General features: G+C 41.7%; 1 protein-coding gene across 1 annotated transcript; it reads left to right on the forward strand.

Annotated features, from left to right (window-relative positions):
* The first annotated feature begins 1,000 nt into the window (after window positions 1–1,000).
* Window positions 1,001–13,595, forward strand: LOC104282570 (heat shock factor protein 3-like). Its single transcript, XM_009880673.1, has 12 exons — window positions 1,001–1,103; window positions 2,779–2,906; window positions 5,701–5,825; window positions 6,514–6,589; window positions 7,282–7,343; window positions 7,800–7,881; window positions 8,164–8,297; window positions 9,119–9,364; window positions 10,744–10,849; window positions 11,373–11,438; window positions 12,615–12,681; window positions 13,264–13,595. Exons 1-12 carry the CDS (start codon window positions 1,100–1,102, stop codon window positions 13,593–13,595), a joined length of 1,428 nt encoding a protein of 475 aa, XP_009878975.1. The 5' UTR covers window positions 1,001–1,099.
* The last annotated feature ends 3,200 nt before the right edge of the window (window positions 13,596–16,795 follow it).

Below are 16,795 nucleotides of genomic sequence, written 5' to 3' on the forward strand. Positions count from 1 at the left end.
TGCTGCCTGCGCAGTGCCCAGGCGTGGCGGCTCAAAGGGACGCGGCATCGCCCGGCGGAGCACAGCCGCGTGTTAAAAATCTTTGAACTAGGTGTAATTAGCTCGAAAGTGGTGGCGCTCGGTGGAAAAGGCACTTTAAGAAGTAATTAACTTTTAAATTATTTTTTTTTCTCGCTGAGATTTGGAAGACAGGCCTCGTTGGGCCGGTGTGCCTTCGGGCGTGGGACATTGCAAACATACACAGATTAATGTGACGTCTGCCACAAACACCGTGTTTATTTTTGTCCCCCGGCACTTTTAATTCCGTAGCTTTTCCTCCACTTTTTTTTTTTTTTTTTTTTTTTTTCCCGGAGGTTTGGCCTTTACAAAGGCAAAGATGAAAAGGAACGTAGTATTTTTGTTCTCTTGTGACCAGCGTAGAAATGATACAAAGACCTGCCGGGTGTGGGGAAATTTGAACCTGAGAATATGATAAATCTGAAACTGCGCTTGTCGCAGTTACCCTTTGTCATTGCTGGGTTGTGTTGTCTGAACTTTAAGTAACTCGGCAATGTTACTTGGTTATTTTTAGTGGTGACATAGTACATACAATGGAAGAATCCCGTCAGGAGCTGGGCAAACTGATCGAGAGAGATAAAAGCCCTCTAGTGGCAAAATTCCATTGTGCTTGGGCAATATTTATGTTTCCTGTGGATGAAGAGAGCAGCGGATACATGGGGTTTTAGAACGATTTTCTTTGGATTAAGATTGAAACTTCAGAGCTTTAAAAAAATCTCCGATTCAATAGAAGTGTTCCATGTAACTGTTTTTTTGGATTCAAACTTTTCAGCGCAGTCCCAAGTACTCAGAAGTACTCACACAGACAATTCCCTTTGAGTGTTTTGCCCTTCCTTGTTGTAGGAACTGTCTCTGTTGATTTATGATCTTGACATATGAGTAACACCTTAGAAAAATTGTGCTTGTTCTCTAACTGTTACTTCTGCTTATTTCCTAGAATGGTGAGAATTTCTGCATTCTGGATGAGCAGAGGTTTGCCAAGGAGCTGCTCCCCAAGTACTTCAAACACAACAATATCTCCAGCTTCATACGACAGCTTAACATGTGTAAGCATTAGCTGTTCTTATGTAGTCTTTCTGCCAAGTTCATTGCCACTTGGCATGGATTTGAATTTCTTTAAGCAAAGCAATTGACTTGGCAGGTCTTCTACCCTGAAAGCCTGAATTCTGGTCTTGAGTTTGCTTTGCAAAAGAAAAGAATGATAGTAGAGCTTGGCTTAGTCTTTGTTTTCTGTGTTTCAGCTCTGAGTCCTTTGGAGCAACAACTGTAATAATGTTGTTTCGTGTGCTGGTACCTAAAGCTTGGGTAGAATTCACTGGGCTCCAGTGGTCGTACTGTTAATGGTAACAGTAACAGCAGACTTATGGTTAGCTAGAGGAACAAAGGCCATATCTACACCCATACATCTAGTATATGAAACAAATTGTCTGGATCATGCTGTTGCCTGCATTGCTGTGTTGAAACAAGCTTAGTCACACTGATGGATCGAGCTGGACTAAGTTTTTCATTATGTTTTCTGTGCTCATTCTGAGCATCATGTCGCGTCTGTTGTAGAACACAGGTACAACTTGCTCAGGCAAAGAAGCTGGAGTGAGGTGGTTATTCTGAGGTGTAGTACAACGTGCGGGGCTGCAACACGCAGCAGAAATAGTTGTTTTGCAGCAAATAGCTTATGGACTGGGTGAAGGTACAAACTGCGGAGAAGATGGCCGCCTTACTTAGAATTTCCATTCGGAGTAAGGGGGAGGAGCGCTCTGTCCTTGCCCTGTAGGTTTGCCTGGTCTCTCTAGCTGATGCCTATTTAGATTTTGTCAGACATGAGAGAGAAAGCACACATTTAGCCTCTTGACACAGGGTAGATGCTGCTGTTTGTGTCAAGTGTTGAGACTCCATCACTCAAGTGTCAAAGGATAATGCAAACAAACAATTGCCTGTTGCCTTGTAGCAAGGGTAAATGCTAACATGCAAATATCCCTATGAAGACGTGCAGTTCGATGGCCTTTTCCTGCTGGATCTATCCTAGCTTCAAGTGAAGTTTTCTAATGATAGCACTGTTGAGGCGCTGTGAAACTGGAATACATTACCTACGTTAAAAACTTGAATGAGGAGAGATACGGATTAGTCTGTCAACTGTATTTTCTGTCTACCCTGTGGTATTTGAGGCAGTGATGGAAACAGAGCTGGCAATGTCTTATTTCATGCAGGCAGTCCAGTATGAAGAAAGTATTCTGTGTGCATGTGTTTGCATAGGCTGAGAACTAATTTCTCTTCCTTACTTTATTCTGTAGATCCATCATTTGTTTTGATATGTAGTTGTCTGGGATTATAGGAATGAAAGGGAAGGTGCACCACTCCACTACTTACACTGGGACAAGATTTTATTCAAGATGTCCTAATAAATCTCATTTCTAACTAAGTTTTGTGATTATTCAGACATCCCTGTCTTGCTTGCGGACATTAACTGGCCTCTGCCATGCGTGCAGTTTGTAGATCCTGCAAGGCCATTTGATGGTATTGTGGATGTGTTCCCTAGCTGTGAGGATCGGAGTAGTCAAATCACTGAGCACCAAAGAAAAGCTACTTTGGCTGTTTTTCATAGTTTCTGCTCCCCGTAACTGTAGTGCTGTAGGTATTTCAATAGCCTTGGGGTTTTCTTTAGCTATGTGTTGTACCAGTCAGCTTGGCACTGAAAGAAATCACTTTGTTAATGCCTCTCCACAGATGGTTTCAGGAAGGTGATTGCTCTGGAGAATGGTATGATTACAGCGGAGAAAAGCTCAGTCATTGAGTTCCAGCACCCTTTCTTCAAGCAAGGGAAGGCACATCTACTGGAAAACATCAAGCGCAAGGTACAGTCTAAGCATGTATTTACTTCACTTTGTTATGAAAAAGAGCTTATCAAGAACATGTCTGGGGGGTTCAAACACTTCACAGTCAACAAGTTGCATGGGAACCAAGGTTGTGCATCATGATGCAAGCCTTTGTACCTCCCTCCTGAATGCCAGGCTGATGCTTGGCTTGGCCTCCTCATGCCAGCTTTTAGACAAAACACACCCTGCTCTTGTTTAGCAATGCACTGGAGTAAGACCATGTTCTTCAGAGCTGTTGAACTAGAGCCCTTTCTCCACCGAGAGTTTATATACCCGGTTACAGCTTATCATGGTCTTCAGTTCTGCCAGCATAGCAGAGCTAGAAAGAATCACAAAGTGAAAGAAGTAAAAGAAATTACATTCCCATTTGGTGCTTATTGAAAATGAGCAAGGGCATCAGTAATCAGTTCATTTGGGTGAGTTTGCATAAATTACATTGTTCCTCCAAAACTGTGTTGCCACTAAGCTACATCTTTATTAGCGCTTTCCATTCTTCTTTTGTACATTCAGGCCTTGTCTGACCTGTTTCTGCACAGATATTTATCCTCTATTGGCACATTCAGCCCATAATATCCTGGCTGCCAGCGAAAGAGAGTATCATGATACATCATGTTGACATTTGAACTGCAGAATCTTTTCTTTAGAATGTCGTAATGTGGTAGCTACATTGCCCAAGTTAATAAAAGCACAGGGCAGGCTTGAGAGTCACAATTGTGTTTTGATCGATTCTTCACTGAGCTGTCTCAGCTCAGAATCACAATTCATTAAGTATAGTTGTACAGTTGCTTCTCTGACTCAGGCCTGTGCTCTTCCCAGATGCCGTAATCGCTAACTTGTCTCAACTCGCACGCCTTGCTTGCTGGTATGTTGGGGCAGTCGGCTGAGGGTGTTGTGTACGGCACCGCGCATCCCAGGAGTGTTGCACTGGGTGGAGTGTTCTAGATGGAAAGACAAAAGCTCTAGTTAGTGCCAGAGGCATTCGTATGAAACTATTGAATGGGTTGGTGAAACATATTCTTTGTTGCACAGGAAATGTTTGTGATTTTTTTTTTTTTTTTGCAAAATGTCCATTAGTTTTTCTTGCTCTTTTACTGTCTGGAATGGAGTCATAGTTCGGTACTTGCTGTAAACCGGATTTCAAGCCCCTAACAGGAATGCAAGTTTGAATGCAGGACTTCCTTTATTAACTCCCTTTTAGTGTTAGCTCTGCTGGCGTGCTTCAGTCTTGACATCCTTATTATCTAGTTAGAGACTCTGAAGAGAGCAATTCCTTGCACTTGGGCGGAATGTTTTAGTTGGCCCTTTTTTTGGAGGCAGACTGACTGCATTTGAAATCTCCACCTGCTCTCTGCATCTTTGGGGTGTCTTCCCCATGGAGAGGTGGTACGCTGAAGAGAAATCAGCCCACTGTGAATTTCATTTGGGATACAGCTCGTGTACCTTAGCATAAGGTAGTATCCGCAACAAATAGCAAAGCATCTAAAAATGTAGACAGAGAGAACTGTTTGGTTGTTCAGTCCATCCTGTGTAACACTGGGTTATGTTAAGAAAGTGGTTAGTTATTTCTGTGGAGCGATTATGTAACAATTACATTTTTTTTCATCATGAAGCGATGGGATGTTATTTTACAACACCATAGGTCCCATTCTCCTTTGGAAAAAAGGGATCTGTGAGCCAACCTGCATGGAAGTTACGTAGCACTTCAACAGGCCAGTCCCAGATGCTTTCACCTCCCCCTTGGAATTTAGTAGAATAGTAAGAAAAATCATAGCGTGCTGTAGGTTGGAAGGGACATCTGGTGGGTACCTCGTGCAACTCCATTTGGTACAGTTATGGTCAGTGTTTGGCTAAATGATTTTAAAAATTATGCCCCCAAAACCTGGACATGTCATTCAGGTGTGTGGTGCACCACACATATCATCTTCAAAATCCTGAATTGTGTGTTAGTCATCAGGGCCACCACCACACAGAGAGTTGCTGAAGGAATTGGGAAATTTTGAGTATGGAAGTGTGGGGAGAAGAGAGCGAGCTTTTTGCTTTCTGATGACTCTTCCGCCATCATTTGAAGAGGTGGCATTCATGGATTCTGCTGTGGGCAGAAGAGCAGTTTGGACTTTGACTTTCTGGAGACAAGTCTCCATAATTATGGAACGTCACTGAGCTGAAAGGTAATAGAGGAAACACCAGTATAGGAATCTGCAATTCAGGTGGTATGGGACAAATTTTCAAATTGAACAGGATGCATCTAATTAGATAACTTTTTTTTTTTTTCTCCTCCCCCCCTTCCCAGTAACTTAATGGAAATTTGTTACTCCTGTGCTGGCAGATTTACCCACACCTAAAAGAAACGCGATCATCTCTTTCTTACTCCACTGTCAATTTTGGTTTGGTTTTGCCTGGTGTCTTACTCTGACACTAGAGGGCAAGCTGTCGCCAGACCTGTCAGAGAGAGCCCCCTAAGGAAGGCCATTTTCAATCAGTGGTAGGTTTTTGTCATGAATTACAATGGTGAATCTACTGTCTACAAGTACAAAGTGGTAATCTCGTGTTTTAATTGACATCTTGGTTTTTTCATACGTAGGACAGTATAGACTGTCCTAACGTCTGTTATCTATAGAAATTGCAGTGTTTTGTGATACACAAGAATTAGAGTGTTATCTAATCTTCTAATGGAGTTTGTACCTGTTTTCCTACCGACTAACTACACTGTTGTAGAAAGGAGTCTGCAAGGCACTATTCATAGTAAAGCCTGTGTAACCCGGTCCTATTTTAGGTATCTGCAGTAAGAACTGAGGATCTCAAGGTCTGTACAGAGGATTTGCACAAAGTACTGTCTGAAGTCCAGGAGATGAGAGAGCAGCAGAACAACATGGATGTCAGGCTGGCTAACATGAGGAGGTAGACTCCATCTGTTTCAGAGGCACTTATACATTGAATGTTGCTTGTATCTAATGGAGCTTGACTCTAAATGTGGGTTACATTTGAACTGGAAACAGGTGAAGCTTTTTTTTTTTCTTTTTTCCTAAGAATCCTCATTTCAACCCCACACAACATTCTGAATCTTGTTTGTTTTTATAATTCAGTTGCAGACCAGAGATTAAGACTGGGAGTTTGTTGACTATCTTGAGGTTTCATTTTGGTTGCCATCACCCGTCCTAGTTTTTTTTTAGGGCAATCAAAGCATTTCCTTTTCTAAACAGAAAACAGGGTTACATGCAGTGAGTGAGAACAAACTTTGAAACTGTTCTGAGGTGGTCTGTGTTACGCTCAGCCTGTTTTCAAACACTGCGTCTTTGTTTGAAAGCTTTGAGGCTTTGAAGGAATACCTCAGATCAAGATTATTGATGGAGCAGCAGAGGGTGAGAATATCCTTATTAGTGAGTGTTTGGTCCTACCTGATGGAAAATGGACTTAATTTAACCCAGAGTTTATACTAGTGGATTGGATTAACTGAATGTTAGTTATCCATGGAAGGAATGTTGCCATTGGTCCTGCAAGGTACTGTGAAAGTTTGAAAGCTGTAAAACTAAAGCATATAAAGTAAACTCTGTTCATCCTCTGTCTTCTGATTTATTCTGCATTGCAGAGAAAATAAGGCCCTGTGGAAAGAAGTGGCAGTTCTAAGGCAGAAGCACAGTCAACAACAGAAGCTGCTGTCTAAGGTACCATTGCAGCATCTTCAGTGCTACCATCCTTATTCCTGCCTCTGTGATACTTGATGGCATTCTTTGCTTATGTAGAATGACAAATGACACAGAGCTGAACAGCCTATATTAATACAGCATAAAGAAAATGTTCACAGTTCCTGAGTGTCCCAGAAGTAGCACAGCAAAGAACCACGAGCAAAATACTAAGGAAAAGTCATAGTGAAAAAAGATTTCAATATGTTTGAAATCTCAGTGAATCTTATTTGGAGAGAAATCAGTAAAAGCTGACCTGGGGTAACCATGGGGCTGAAGGCAGTGCATGGTAACAGGAGCCTAAACCAAGAGATTGCAGGCACGTGGAGTCTGTGAAAGATCTTGGACCATGACATACTTAGACCACTCAAGAAGTAAACTTGGAACCCAGAAACTATAGGAGCTTCTGCACTGGAACAAATTTTCTATTTTCCTCCTCAGCTGTTTCTGGTCTGGCATCCTCTAGTGACTTGTGGTATTATATTACATTAAAAAAAAAACAACCACACCAAACCTGTCCAAGTGAGATAACTTTTCAATGCCATTTGTAACTATCATTTTGTTTTTTAAGACATGAACACAAATGGATTTTTAATTTACCTATCTGAATTAGTAATTTAACATTAGGATTGCTATACTGACCGCTTTTTTGGTTTTTTGTTTTTCCTTTTTAGATTCTTCAATTTATACTAAGTCTGATGCGAGGAAATTATATTGTTGGGGTCAAAAGAAAAAGGTAATTACTGGATAGGTCACAAATCAGTGTCAGATGTGAATTATATGGATAAACTGCTTCTAGAAGCAGGATACTTAAAAGTGTATGAAGAGTATTTTTATCACTTGTATATTCAAACTTGAGAAAGCTGATGGAGGTTGAATAAAGTGTGAAATAAATATTTCCTCTTCTTTATCGCTAAAAAAAATGGGTGGGAAGAGAATATACTATACATTTTAAATTTCAAATGGCACAGAAATCGTAACTCTTTCAAAATGTGCAAATGTGACTGACTTATTCAAAACAAAAAGCATGTTTAGAATGCAACCCATCTGCAGTATACTTACTAAAAAACATTTCCAAAGGCCAGTTTTCTTAGAAGTGAAAGAATGATTGTTCTAACCGTTACTGCACGTATTTGGCATTGCTACAGCTTTTTGCTGTGGAACTATACGCTAAAGCCATATTTTGTCTCAGGTCTCTAACGGATGCTGCAGGTGCTTCACCTTCCAAATACAGTCGTCAGTATGTTCGCATACCGGTGGAGAGTGGCCAAGCAGTAAGTCTTCCCAGGGAAAGGGACAGTGGGTTGGACAGGATGATACACAGTGATCTCAAAGTCTTCCTTGTAACTATTAATACCCTAATCTTATAATCCAATGCACTCCATTTTGAAATGGGCAGCTTTAAAGCATTGCTCTGTCTGTAAAACCATGCAAATCAGTATGACTAGTCATAAATGAAATCCAAACAGGAAAGAGAAGCTGCAAGAAGAATGGAGCTTCAACGTCAAAAAATTCAGACCTTTTGGTTTACTCATTCTGTTTGCTGTATCCTGCAGATGGCTTTTTCTGAACATAATGCAGATGACGAGGATGGAAATGGTACAGGTCTCATCATTCGAGATATCACTGATACCCTGGAAAATGCCACCGATGGTCTCCTTGCTGTGGCACACACAAGTGGCAGAGCCAGGTATGTTGAAAGGATGTGGAAGTATTTATGCTTGGGTTGTTAACTAGGTAGTTATGTTAGTGTAAGCGATCCATATTCTGGGAAACAGCCTCTCTGAAGTTCTTACTTATTTGTGTATGACAGGCCTGTTTGTAGGCTGTCTGTTATACAGCATGTAGCATTGGTCATGGTCAGCAAAGCTTTTTAAGAGCTCACATCTCTTCAGGAGTGCCTGAAGGCCTATCAAGCTGATGGGCAGCTGAAGTTTAATTTGCTGAGGCTTTTCTGTCTGTTCAACAAAGAAGCACATACTTCTCGACTGGACAGGGACCTGAATGCATTTATAGGTTACAAATAAACACTCCAAAATGTATATAGGTTACTAGTAGACAAATGAAGATGTATAGTTTTATCTCCAGTTTCAGTACTACTCTCGCTGCTGTTACGCTAAACATTACTGAAGGGAAGGCATTCCTTTGTGTGGCATCAGATTCTTGTGAAAACCCATTTAGTTGTTAACATCCAAAGTGAAATATGAGCCAATTTGGAATCTTTTATTTCCAGAGATACAATGTTAGGAGCTTCCCTCCTCCCTATAATTTCCATATGCTATTTTGCCACTTTTGGCCTGGCAAAATGGTGTGTTTTGCTCTGGTACATGCTATCTGTATAAGCTGTAATAAGAGATTCTCTGTCTGCCTTTAGGAAGGTACTTTTCTTCTTTTTCTAAAGGCCATTTGGTTGTTTCAACTCTTGACTAGCTTGACTTTATTAGGTGTTAAGATTTGAGATACTGTTGATGAATTCTCCTATGTGTTGTTTCTCTTTGGGTCGTATTTTAGAGAGACACAGGCAGCTCTGGATCCTGGCTTACCTATTTGTCAAGTATCGCAGCCGAATGAGTTAAGTTGTGCAGAACCGATCCCACCAGTTCATATAAATGATGTCAATAAATCCAGTGAAACAGAAAACGTTGCTGTGGAACTCCATACTGCACAACCTAATGCTCCAGAAGACCCCGTGTCAGTGATTGACTCCATCTTGAACGAGAACAACTCTGGAAACCAAAATGATCCTTTACTGGACAGGTATTAACTTGTTTCTGGAAACTGTCGTCATCTTGTGGGAAGCTGTCGTCATCTTGTGGGATCTTGTCAAATTTTAGAGGATGTGTTTTGCAGAACATAGTGAATTAGCTTTTTAAATGTCCTTGATGAACTGAATTTTCTGCCCTTTCGTTAGTAGGTCTTGAAAAAGACAAGGGTTAGCATCCTACAGTAAAAGCAGGGCAAGTTCCTCTGTCCCATCTCTGATAATAATTGTGCCTGACTTCTGGTGTGTCAGGCTGAGGATCGGTGAGGTCAGTCTGTCACATCACCCCTCATATCGCCAACTCCTGACACTGCCAAGTGCTGCCAAACAGGAGATTGAGGGCAGTGATCTCAGAAGGGCGTCGTGTGCTGCTTTCTTTCCTAGAACTGGCTATGGATTTGTATCAGTAGTAGCCTGATGTTGTTTCACTGTTGCTTCCTTTCTTCGCCCCTCATTTTTGCAAAGGTTTCGTTTCCCTTGTGCATTGTCAGATCAGACTCACCCCTGGGATCAAAATCACGCAGGCTGTGGTTTCACACTCAGCAGTGCTGCTCCTTGAGCAGTTCCCAGATCTGCACTGGCCCCTGAGCTTTATCGGTGCCGTTATCTTTGTGGCTGCAGGATGAGCTGGATCGAGGAACAAACTTTAGTTCTTGTTTCTGACGGTTCTGCTGCTGTGGTTAACTGAGATGATGTGTCACAGCACCCAGTGTAGTCTGAAGGCCCTGGAATATCTGACTCCATTTGGCACTGCAAAATGCAAGGCAGTGCCTTGGAGCAATCTGGTGCCTGTAGCTGAGTATTCCCGCACAGGAGGCAGCTTGCAGCGCGGTGAGAAGTTCAGTACTGGCACATGCAGCGTCCTTTCCGCTTCATTCACTGTCCCTTGGGAATGTGTACAATTTGGCAACGGTCTGATGTTTCAAAATAGGTTGCGTTCCTTCAGATCCAGATATTTCCAGCCCTTTGCTTATCATTTGTTGTCCCCAGGTGAAAGCCATCAGGCCTCAGTTTAAACAGATACTGGTATATAGGCTGGGATCTGAGAACATTCAAAAGATATTAAAATGAAGGAGGAAATAGGTATGGAAGGAGGAACTGCTTTTTGATATGATAGCTATTATTATACTTGCTGTTCGGATAGTCTTCCGTGTACATGTCCTTCAAAGAGTTGGACCATGAAAAGTGATAAAGGAACACGGTTTTGTTCATTTGACAATAAACTACTCTGGATTGGGAGCAGCCTGGTCTGGCTCTCATCTTGCCCCACAGCTGTAACAACTGCGAGGTTAGCAGATCATTTCTGCCACGTGGTGCAGAAGAAAGCCCTAACTGCCAACTGTTTCTTACAGTACTCTATCATTTTGTCTTTTAGAGAAGAAATTCAGGATTTTCTTAATTGCATTGACGCCAGCCTTGAAGAGCTCCAAGCAATGTTATCTGGGAAGCAGTATAACTTTGGTTCTGAAGCTTTCAGCGATGTGAGTGTCTCTCTTCACTTTTTCTGATTTTTAAAAAATACTGATTAGGTTGCATTATGAAACTTTACTGGTTTATTCCATGTTTTAACGGGCAGGAGGGGGGAAAATCCTGAAAAACAAATAGTTATGGGTAGAATGTTGCATAGTCATTCTAGGAGTCTAACGATGTACAAGGTAACGTTGAGAGCCTTTTAAAGTTCATATAGTATTTCTGTTACACATAACTTAAGGGGACAAAAAAAAGGAAAAAATTTGACTCTTTTCCTTCTCAAGCCTTTGTCACATATCATCACATCCTGATTATCCTGGAATTGCTGGGAAATATGGTGTCCGTTTCTTCTCTTGTGACCTCAGTTTACTGCCACGAGTTGAAAGCATATTGCTGTAGGCCTGTGGAGGAGCCGCCTTCCCTGTGCTTCAGTGGATGGAGTGGTGCACTGGACCCTGCTGTCCTTTCAGGAGCTCTCCAAAGATTTGTTTTAAGGACCTTTTTATATGACATATGGTCTGTTTTTATTTTCAGACACTTAATCCTGAGCTGCCAGCCCTGGATATGAGCTTGATGGAAACTTCCCCTGGCATGGAAAACGTAAGAGTAAGATTTGCTTCTATGATGGGGAGGGTTGATACAATGTTGAGAGCTAAATTTTGAGTGATGCAGCTTGAGGGTAGGGACTGGATTGATAGCACAGGAGGAAACTGCCATTCTATCTAGTCCTGCTGACCTAATGTCTTCAGTTATTGCTGTTGGCATATATGAATTCTAGAGGGTTCACAAGGTAATTTCAAGTCTTACATCCCTAGCTGCAGTAATACACTCAGTGGGCTGATTTAAACTGTTGCTTTGCTTTGAATAACATGTTCTTTGCTTTCTGAATACACCTGAGAACATAAGGAAGAGGGAAACAAACTGGTGTTTGTTGAATCAGCTGTCTGTATTGAGAAATTGTTTTTCCTATCTATTACTTCTGTACCTTCTGTTTAGAGTGAGGAGGATAGAAAATATTGACCTTTTTTGGTCTGTGTGAGAACAGTTTCTTGGCTTGTTTCTCCTAGCCTCAGGGATTCCCAGGATGTCTTTTAGCCGAGTAATAACTCGGTCTGGGGTTATAGTTCAGGTGAGATTGAGTGTCTTCAGTCTCTCTGAAGATGGAAGGAAAAGTACTAAATGAAAAATATCATGCAATATACTGTATTTATTCTGAACGTGGCTGTGTGGAATTTCATCAGAGGACATACAAAAGTCCAGTGCAAATTTACATCTCTTGGTCTAGTAGGTAAAATTGACTTGTGTTTAAAAAAAAAAAAAAAACCAAACAAAAAAAACCAAAAAAGCTCCCTGCAAGTGTCACTTATTTTGTAGTCCTGAAATATTTAAACTAGGATGTCCCAGTCATAAGAGCTTAGACCACAACTGAGGTAAAATGCACCTGTGTTCAAGCTGTTAATTGTATTGATGAAATCACGTTTGACAGTGTTACTCCAGCAAGACAGACTATAATAAAGCTTCTGGTTTGGAAGGTAAAATAAATATTTGCTAGTCAGAAGCTTTTTTGGCTTTAATCAGTTAATTTTGTCTGTATTTCACCGTACCTTCTTCTGGGAGTTCCTGTTTGCTGGCCCTCATGTGCAACAATGGGCTCAAACTGTTTCATTTCGCTTCCCTCCTCCTTTCACCTTTAATTTTGTTAACCAGTCAGTGAAGACTTGGATTTTGTTGTTGTTGTTAAGCATTCTGTCTTACTCTCTGTCCGTTTTGCTTCAGATTGCAAACTTGGCAGAGAGCACTGAAGATCTGGGAGCGAGTGAGAGAGAAACAGCGGGAAGCAAAGGTGGGCAGGAAGGAACACTGAGAGCTGTGGCAGTTCCAAACTCTTCCAAAACTGTGTGTTGAAGTGGAATTTTTGTAGCCTGTAATATGGTTTATCTCCTCCTTTGGTCTGGGCTTAAAATTTTTGTGAAGACTGGGATGTGTCACTGATCTTGATGAAGCTGTGCCTCAATCTTAAGAGGCTCCATCCTATGTCCCACATTGGTGTTTACTGTTTCCATTTTCTTATACGTGACAGAGTGCCACAATAGGCAGCAGAACTGCAAATGTCCTTGTGGAAGTATCTCCTAGATGGGCTACGACCCCCACAAATGCAGTGCTACTCATTTTACTACTTCAGTGTTGCCACTGTATGCCATATGTATTGGGGCCTTGAAGTGTGCTTCAGATACTGATCGTAACAGACACAGGAGCCTTAGCTCCCCTCTTGCAGCTGTGGATGTAGTCTGTCAGAGCTCAGCTGTATGGCTTTCTTTAGTGAACCATGTTTTGAAGCAGCCTCTCCAGTTTTCCTTGTCTTGAATAAGAGCCTTCGCTTATGTGACACAGCAGCCTGGAGTTTAAACTCTTTGTTTTCCCTCAGATATGCAGCTGATACAGTACAGGGCCAATCCTCTGCTTTCATTATTTGAAGAACTACCTTCGAGTGAAGCTGCAGGGAAGATAGAGGATCCGAAAGACCTTCTGCTGCCTCCCCTGGAGGAGAAGCCTGCTCTTCAGCCTCCTTCGGGTAGTGAAACTGTCTTGCCGCTAGCAGCTCCAGCAAGCCAGGCTGAGCCTCTGGATGCTCTGGGAATGGGTGATCCACCTCTCCTCTCGGAAGATGGAAATGGAGAGTATAAACTGTTTCCACTCTTGCTCCTCAGTCCTGTTGCCAACTTCATAGAAGAGGCCTCCGAGATAGAAACGTCTTGAACTCGCATAACATCTGTAACTGGCTCAGTGATGTGAAATAAACAACAAAGAAATGGATCAGCAAGAAGTTTGACCTCGCTCCTCACCTGCTTCCTGGGTGTCCTATTCTGTATAGACAAAAGAAAATTCTCTTTCTACAAGCAAAGAGCACATCTGGAAAAACTGAAAACAAGCTCAAAACAAGAGCTGGTGGGAGTGAAGGCACTGGGCGGAGGGGAAGAACAACCTCCCTGTAAACATGCCACAACGTATTCCATAGCTTTTTATCCAGTATCCTTATTGCAAAAGGAAATCTGTTTGTATCCTGTTTGTAAAGTTTGGATGGGTTTTTTTGTTGGGTGTTTTTTTTTTATTAGCTGGATAGCAATGTAGTGTGTAATATCTTAAACATGGATTTTACTCTTTCTGAGAGCCTGTTTCAATAAGTGGCTTGTCTACTGTTTGGAAGTAAGATTATTTTTTTTTTAATTTTTTTTTTAATTTGAGATTTCTTTTTTGATAGTTTGTGGCTACAATTGTTTGCGTCTGCTTAGATCACTTTCGTACTCCTAGATTCGCTCCTAGGTACAGGGAACATTTTTCCTATGGAAAATTACATTTTAACTGTGGAATATTACTTTTTAACATGCTAACACACATCCATTGCCACGGATTGTAGGTGTTGTGGTAGGAAGTGCTTGCCACCCTGCATAATGCTGATTTCTCATGCACATTGCATGGCAGTTCTTCTAGGGTAACTTGCACCTAGCTCACGGGTTATGTGTCCTCAGAAATTTTGAGTAGAACTGACTCACGTCTAGCAAAGTCCAGCAGCTGCACTTGAAATGAGAGGGGGAATAAAAAAAAGTCGTGGGGTAACTTGCATTGACATAAGACATTACATTAAGATTTCTCTTCTGCTTGCAGCAGCTGCTTGTTTGTCTGATCCTGTATGCACACTGGACTTCTTCCTGCATTTTCTGCTTGTGGAATCTTAAAGCTAAGTTAACTAGAGGCATTTGAGTCCTTTGACAGTGAATTACAAGAACTAGTGTCTCCTTAATCAAAAAATCTTTCCCCAAAATTCCTTTCTACGCTGTTTTCCTAACTTCTTTGAGCAGCTGTCATGTAGACATCACACCCTGGTGTCAGTGGAGGAGCAAGTTCTCCTTCACTGATACCGAGTTTAACCATCTACCGCTACCCACACAAACCTGAAATTTGCTGTAGTGATACAAAGCTGTTGGGGCTGGAAGGGGCCTGGAGGCAGGTAGAAAACCCATTGTGTAATGCCACATGATATTCTTACCAGCGCAATTACTTGAAAATTTTTTCAGCTTTGTGAATTCAGGCCACCTACAGGCTTTGTTCTCTCCAAAGTTTCTGAACTAATAAGTTTTGAGATCTTTTATATTCAAGAATCCAAGTTAATCTGATATTCTAAAGCCTACTAGATAATGCACGTTATCTGTGCTGGCATTGCTTAATTGGATTTGTGCTTCCTTGTCCAGTCTTTTGAGTTGCAGAGGAGGATCTTGCTACTGAGTGTCTGTATATGTGTAATGCCTTCAGTGTCATTTTATTCACATGTCTCTGTAACTGTTCTTTACCTCGTGATCCCTACATGTTTGGATCTTTTGAATTGCCTTTTGTCGAGTATGTCTTATCCTAGCCTTTTCTAGTCTTTCTTTTGCTTACTTCTTGAGACAAAGAGCTGAATAGTCTTGAGTTTTTGTGAGCTAAAGGGAGAGGGGGGAAATCAGTGAATTGCGTCTCTGCCTTGAGTTTTGCTTTTTTTTTTTCATTTCTTTCCAAAGGCCTCAATTTTGCCAAGAGTGAGGCAGTAAAAAACAGACTTTTCTTCTGTGCTGCTTTGACAGCACAGTGCAGACAACAAGATTCTTTGAGTTGGCTGATATTCTGTAACTCTGACTTCCTGAACAGGTTAGACTGAAGCGTAGCTCCCGTTACAGATTACTGTCATGTTCTTCCATCATGGAGTCCTCTGATCTCAGTGCATCTCACCATCAGATATTTGATCTGATTGCATAATAGTTTTTTAATACACTTTCTCTCTTAAGAAGTTGAAAAAACAAGGCTTGAGAAAACTGCAAATAAAAACGTGTGCATCTGTGTCTGATTTATGTACTGGTCTAGGAAAAGTGTTTGTTTATGCAAGTTCCCTAAGAAAGATTGCAGTGGAAAGGGGAAGGCTGAACAGTAAGAAAAACCCACATGCTGAAGTAATTAAACTCAAGAATTGCAAACCCATTACTGTGTTTTTTGTACATTCCTTTTGTGTGAGTTCCTGTGTGTGCCAATACTTAAACCTGTTTACTGAATTTTCTGGAAAGGAGAGCTTTAATGCTCTCGGGGGGGATCTCATTATGCAGCTGCTGCTGATTCAAAACTAACTGAAATGCTAAGGTTAGCCTGGCACCTGTTTTCAGAGCTGTCAGCCTGAGAAAGAAGGAAGTTTTGGGTTTATTATTAACCCGTATACAACGTGCCATGGAATTAAAGCTTGTGGGAAGGGGACTGACCGCCACTGACAGCATAGGGCCAGGTTGGCTGTGGGCATTTGTTCATTGCCTATATGCGTGTAGCGTGCTGGGAGCCAGCCTGCACACCTAACCGTGATATTAATGATATTAAGCGTTTTTTCATAGGTGGTGATGTAAAGACTCAAAATACTGTGTTGGCTGAGAAATGGGCTTGTGATGGAAAGCTCCCCAGCTGATAACTGGAAGTCGTGATGGATTGCATGCTGTGAAATGGCAACTTCAGGAACCACTTGAGGACCTTGTTGTGCAAACAAGTGCTGTTGTAAAGATCACCACCATGCCCCAAGCTCAGCAAAACAAATGCTACTGCTGTTTCAAAGGAACGAGTATCCTTGAATCCTCTTACATTACTCAGAGGAGCGGAGGTAAACACAAATCAACTGAAGTGAACGCATGGGAAGTGAACGGGAGAGTAAGAGGAAAGACAGGATGAAAACAATTCAGACAAAGTTGATGGAAAACTCTGGATGCCCTCAGCTGCACTGCCAAGGTGGAGGAACCATATTTCCCCTCTAATAACCTGGAGCAGTCATAGAATCATAGAATGGTTTAGGTTGGAAAGGACCTTAAGAATCATCCAGTTCCAACCCCCCTGCGGTGGGCAGAGACACCTCCCACCAGCCCAGGTACCTGCCCGCTGCTACGGCTGCGGCTGCC

The sequence above is a fragment of the Charadrius vociferus genome, unplaced genomic scaffold (assembly GCF_000708025.1).
Source record: "Charadrius vociferus isolate BGI_N301 unplaced genomic scaffold, ASM70802v2 scaffold473, whole genome shotgun sequence".
NCBI lineage: Eukaryota > Metazoa > Chordata > Aves > Charadriiformes > Charadriidae > Charadrius > Charadrius vociferus.

Coding starts and splice junctions, on each gene's coding strand:
- LOC104282570 (XM_009880673.1), top strand. Junction 11,439..12,614: donor CTTCCCCTGGCATGGAAAAC/GTAAGAGTAAGA, acceptor GTTTTGCTTCAG/ATTGCAAACTTGGCAGAGAG. Junction 12,682..13,263: donor AGAAACAGCGGGAAGCAAAG/GTGGGCAGGAAG, acceptor GTTTTCCCTCAG/ATATGCAGCTGATACAGTAC.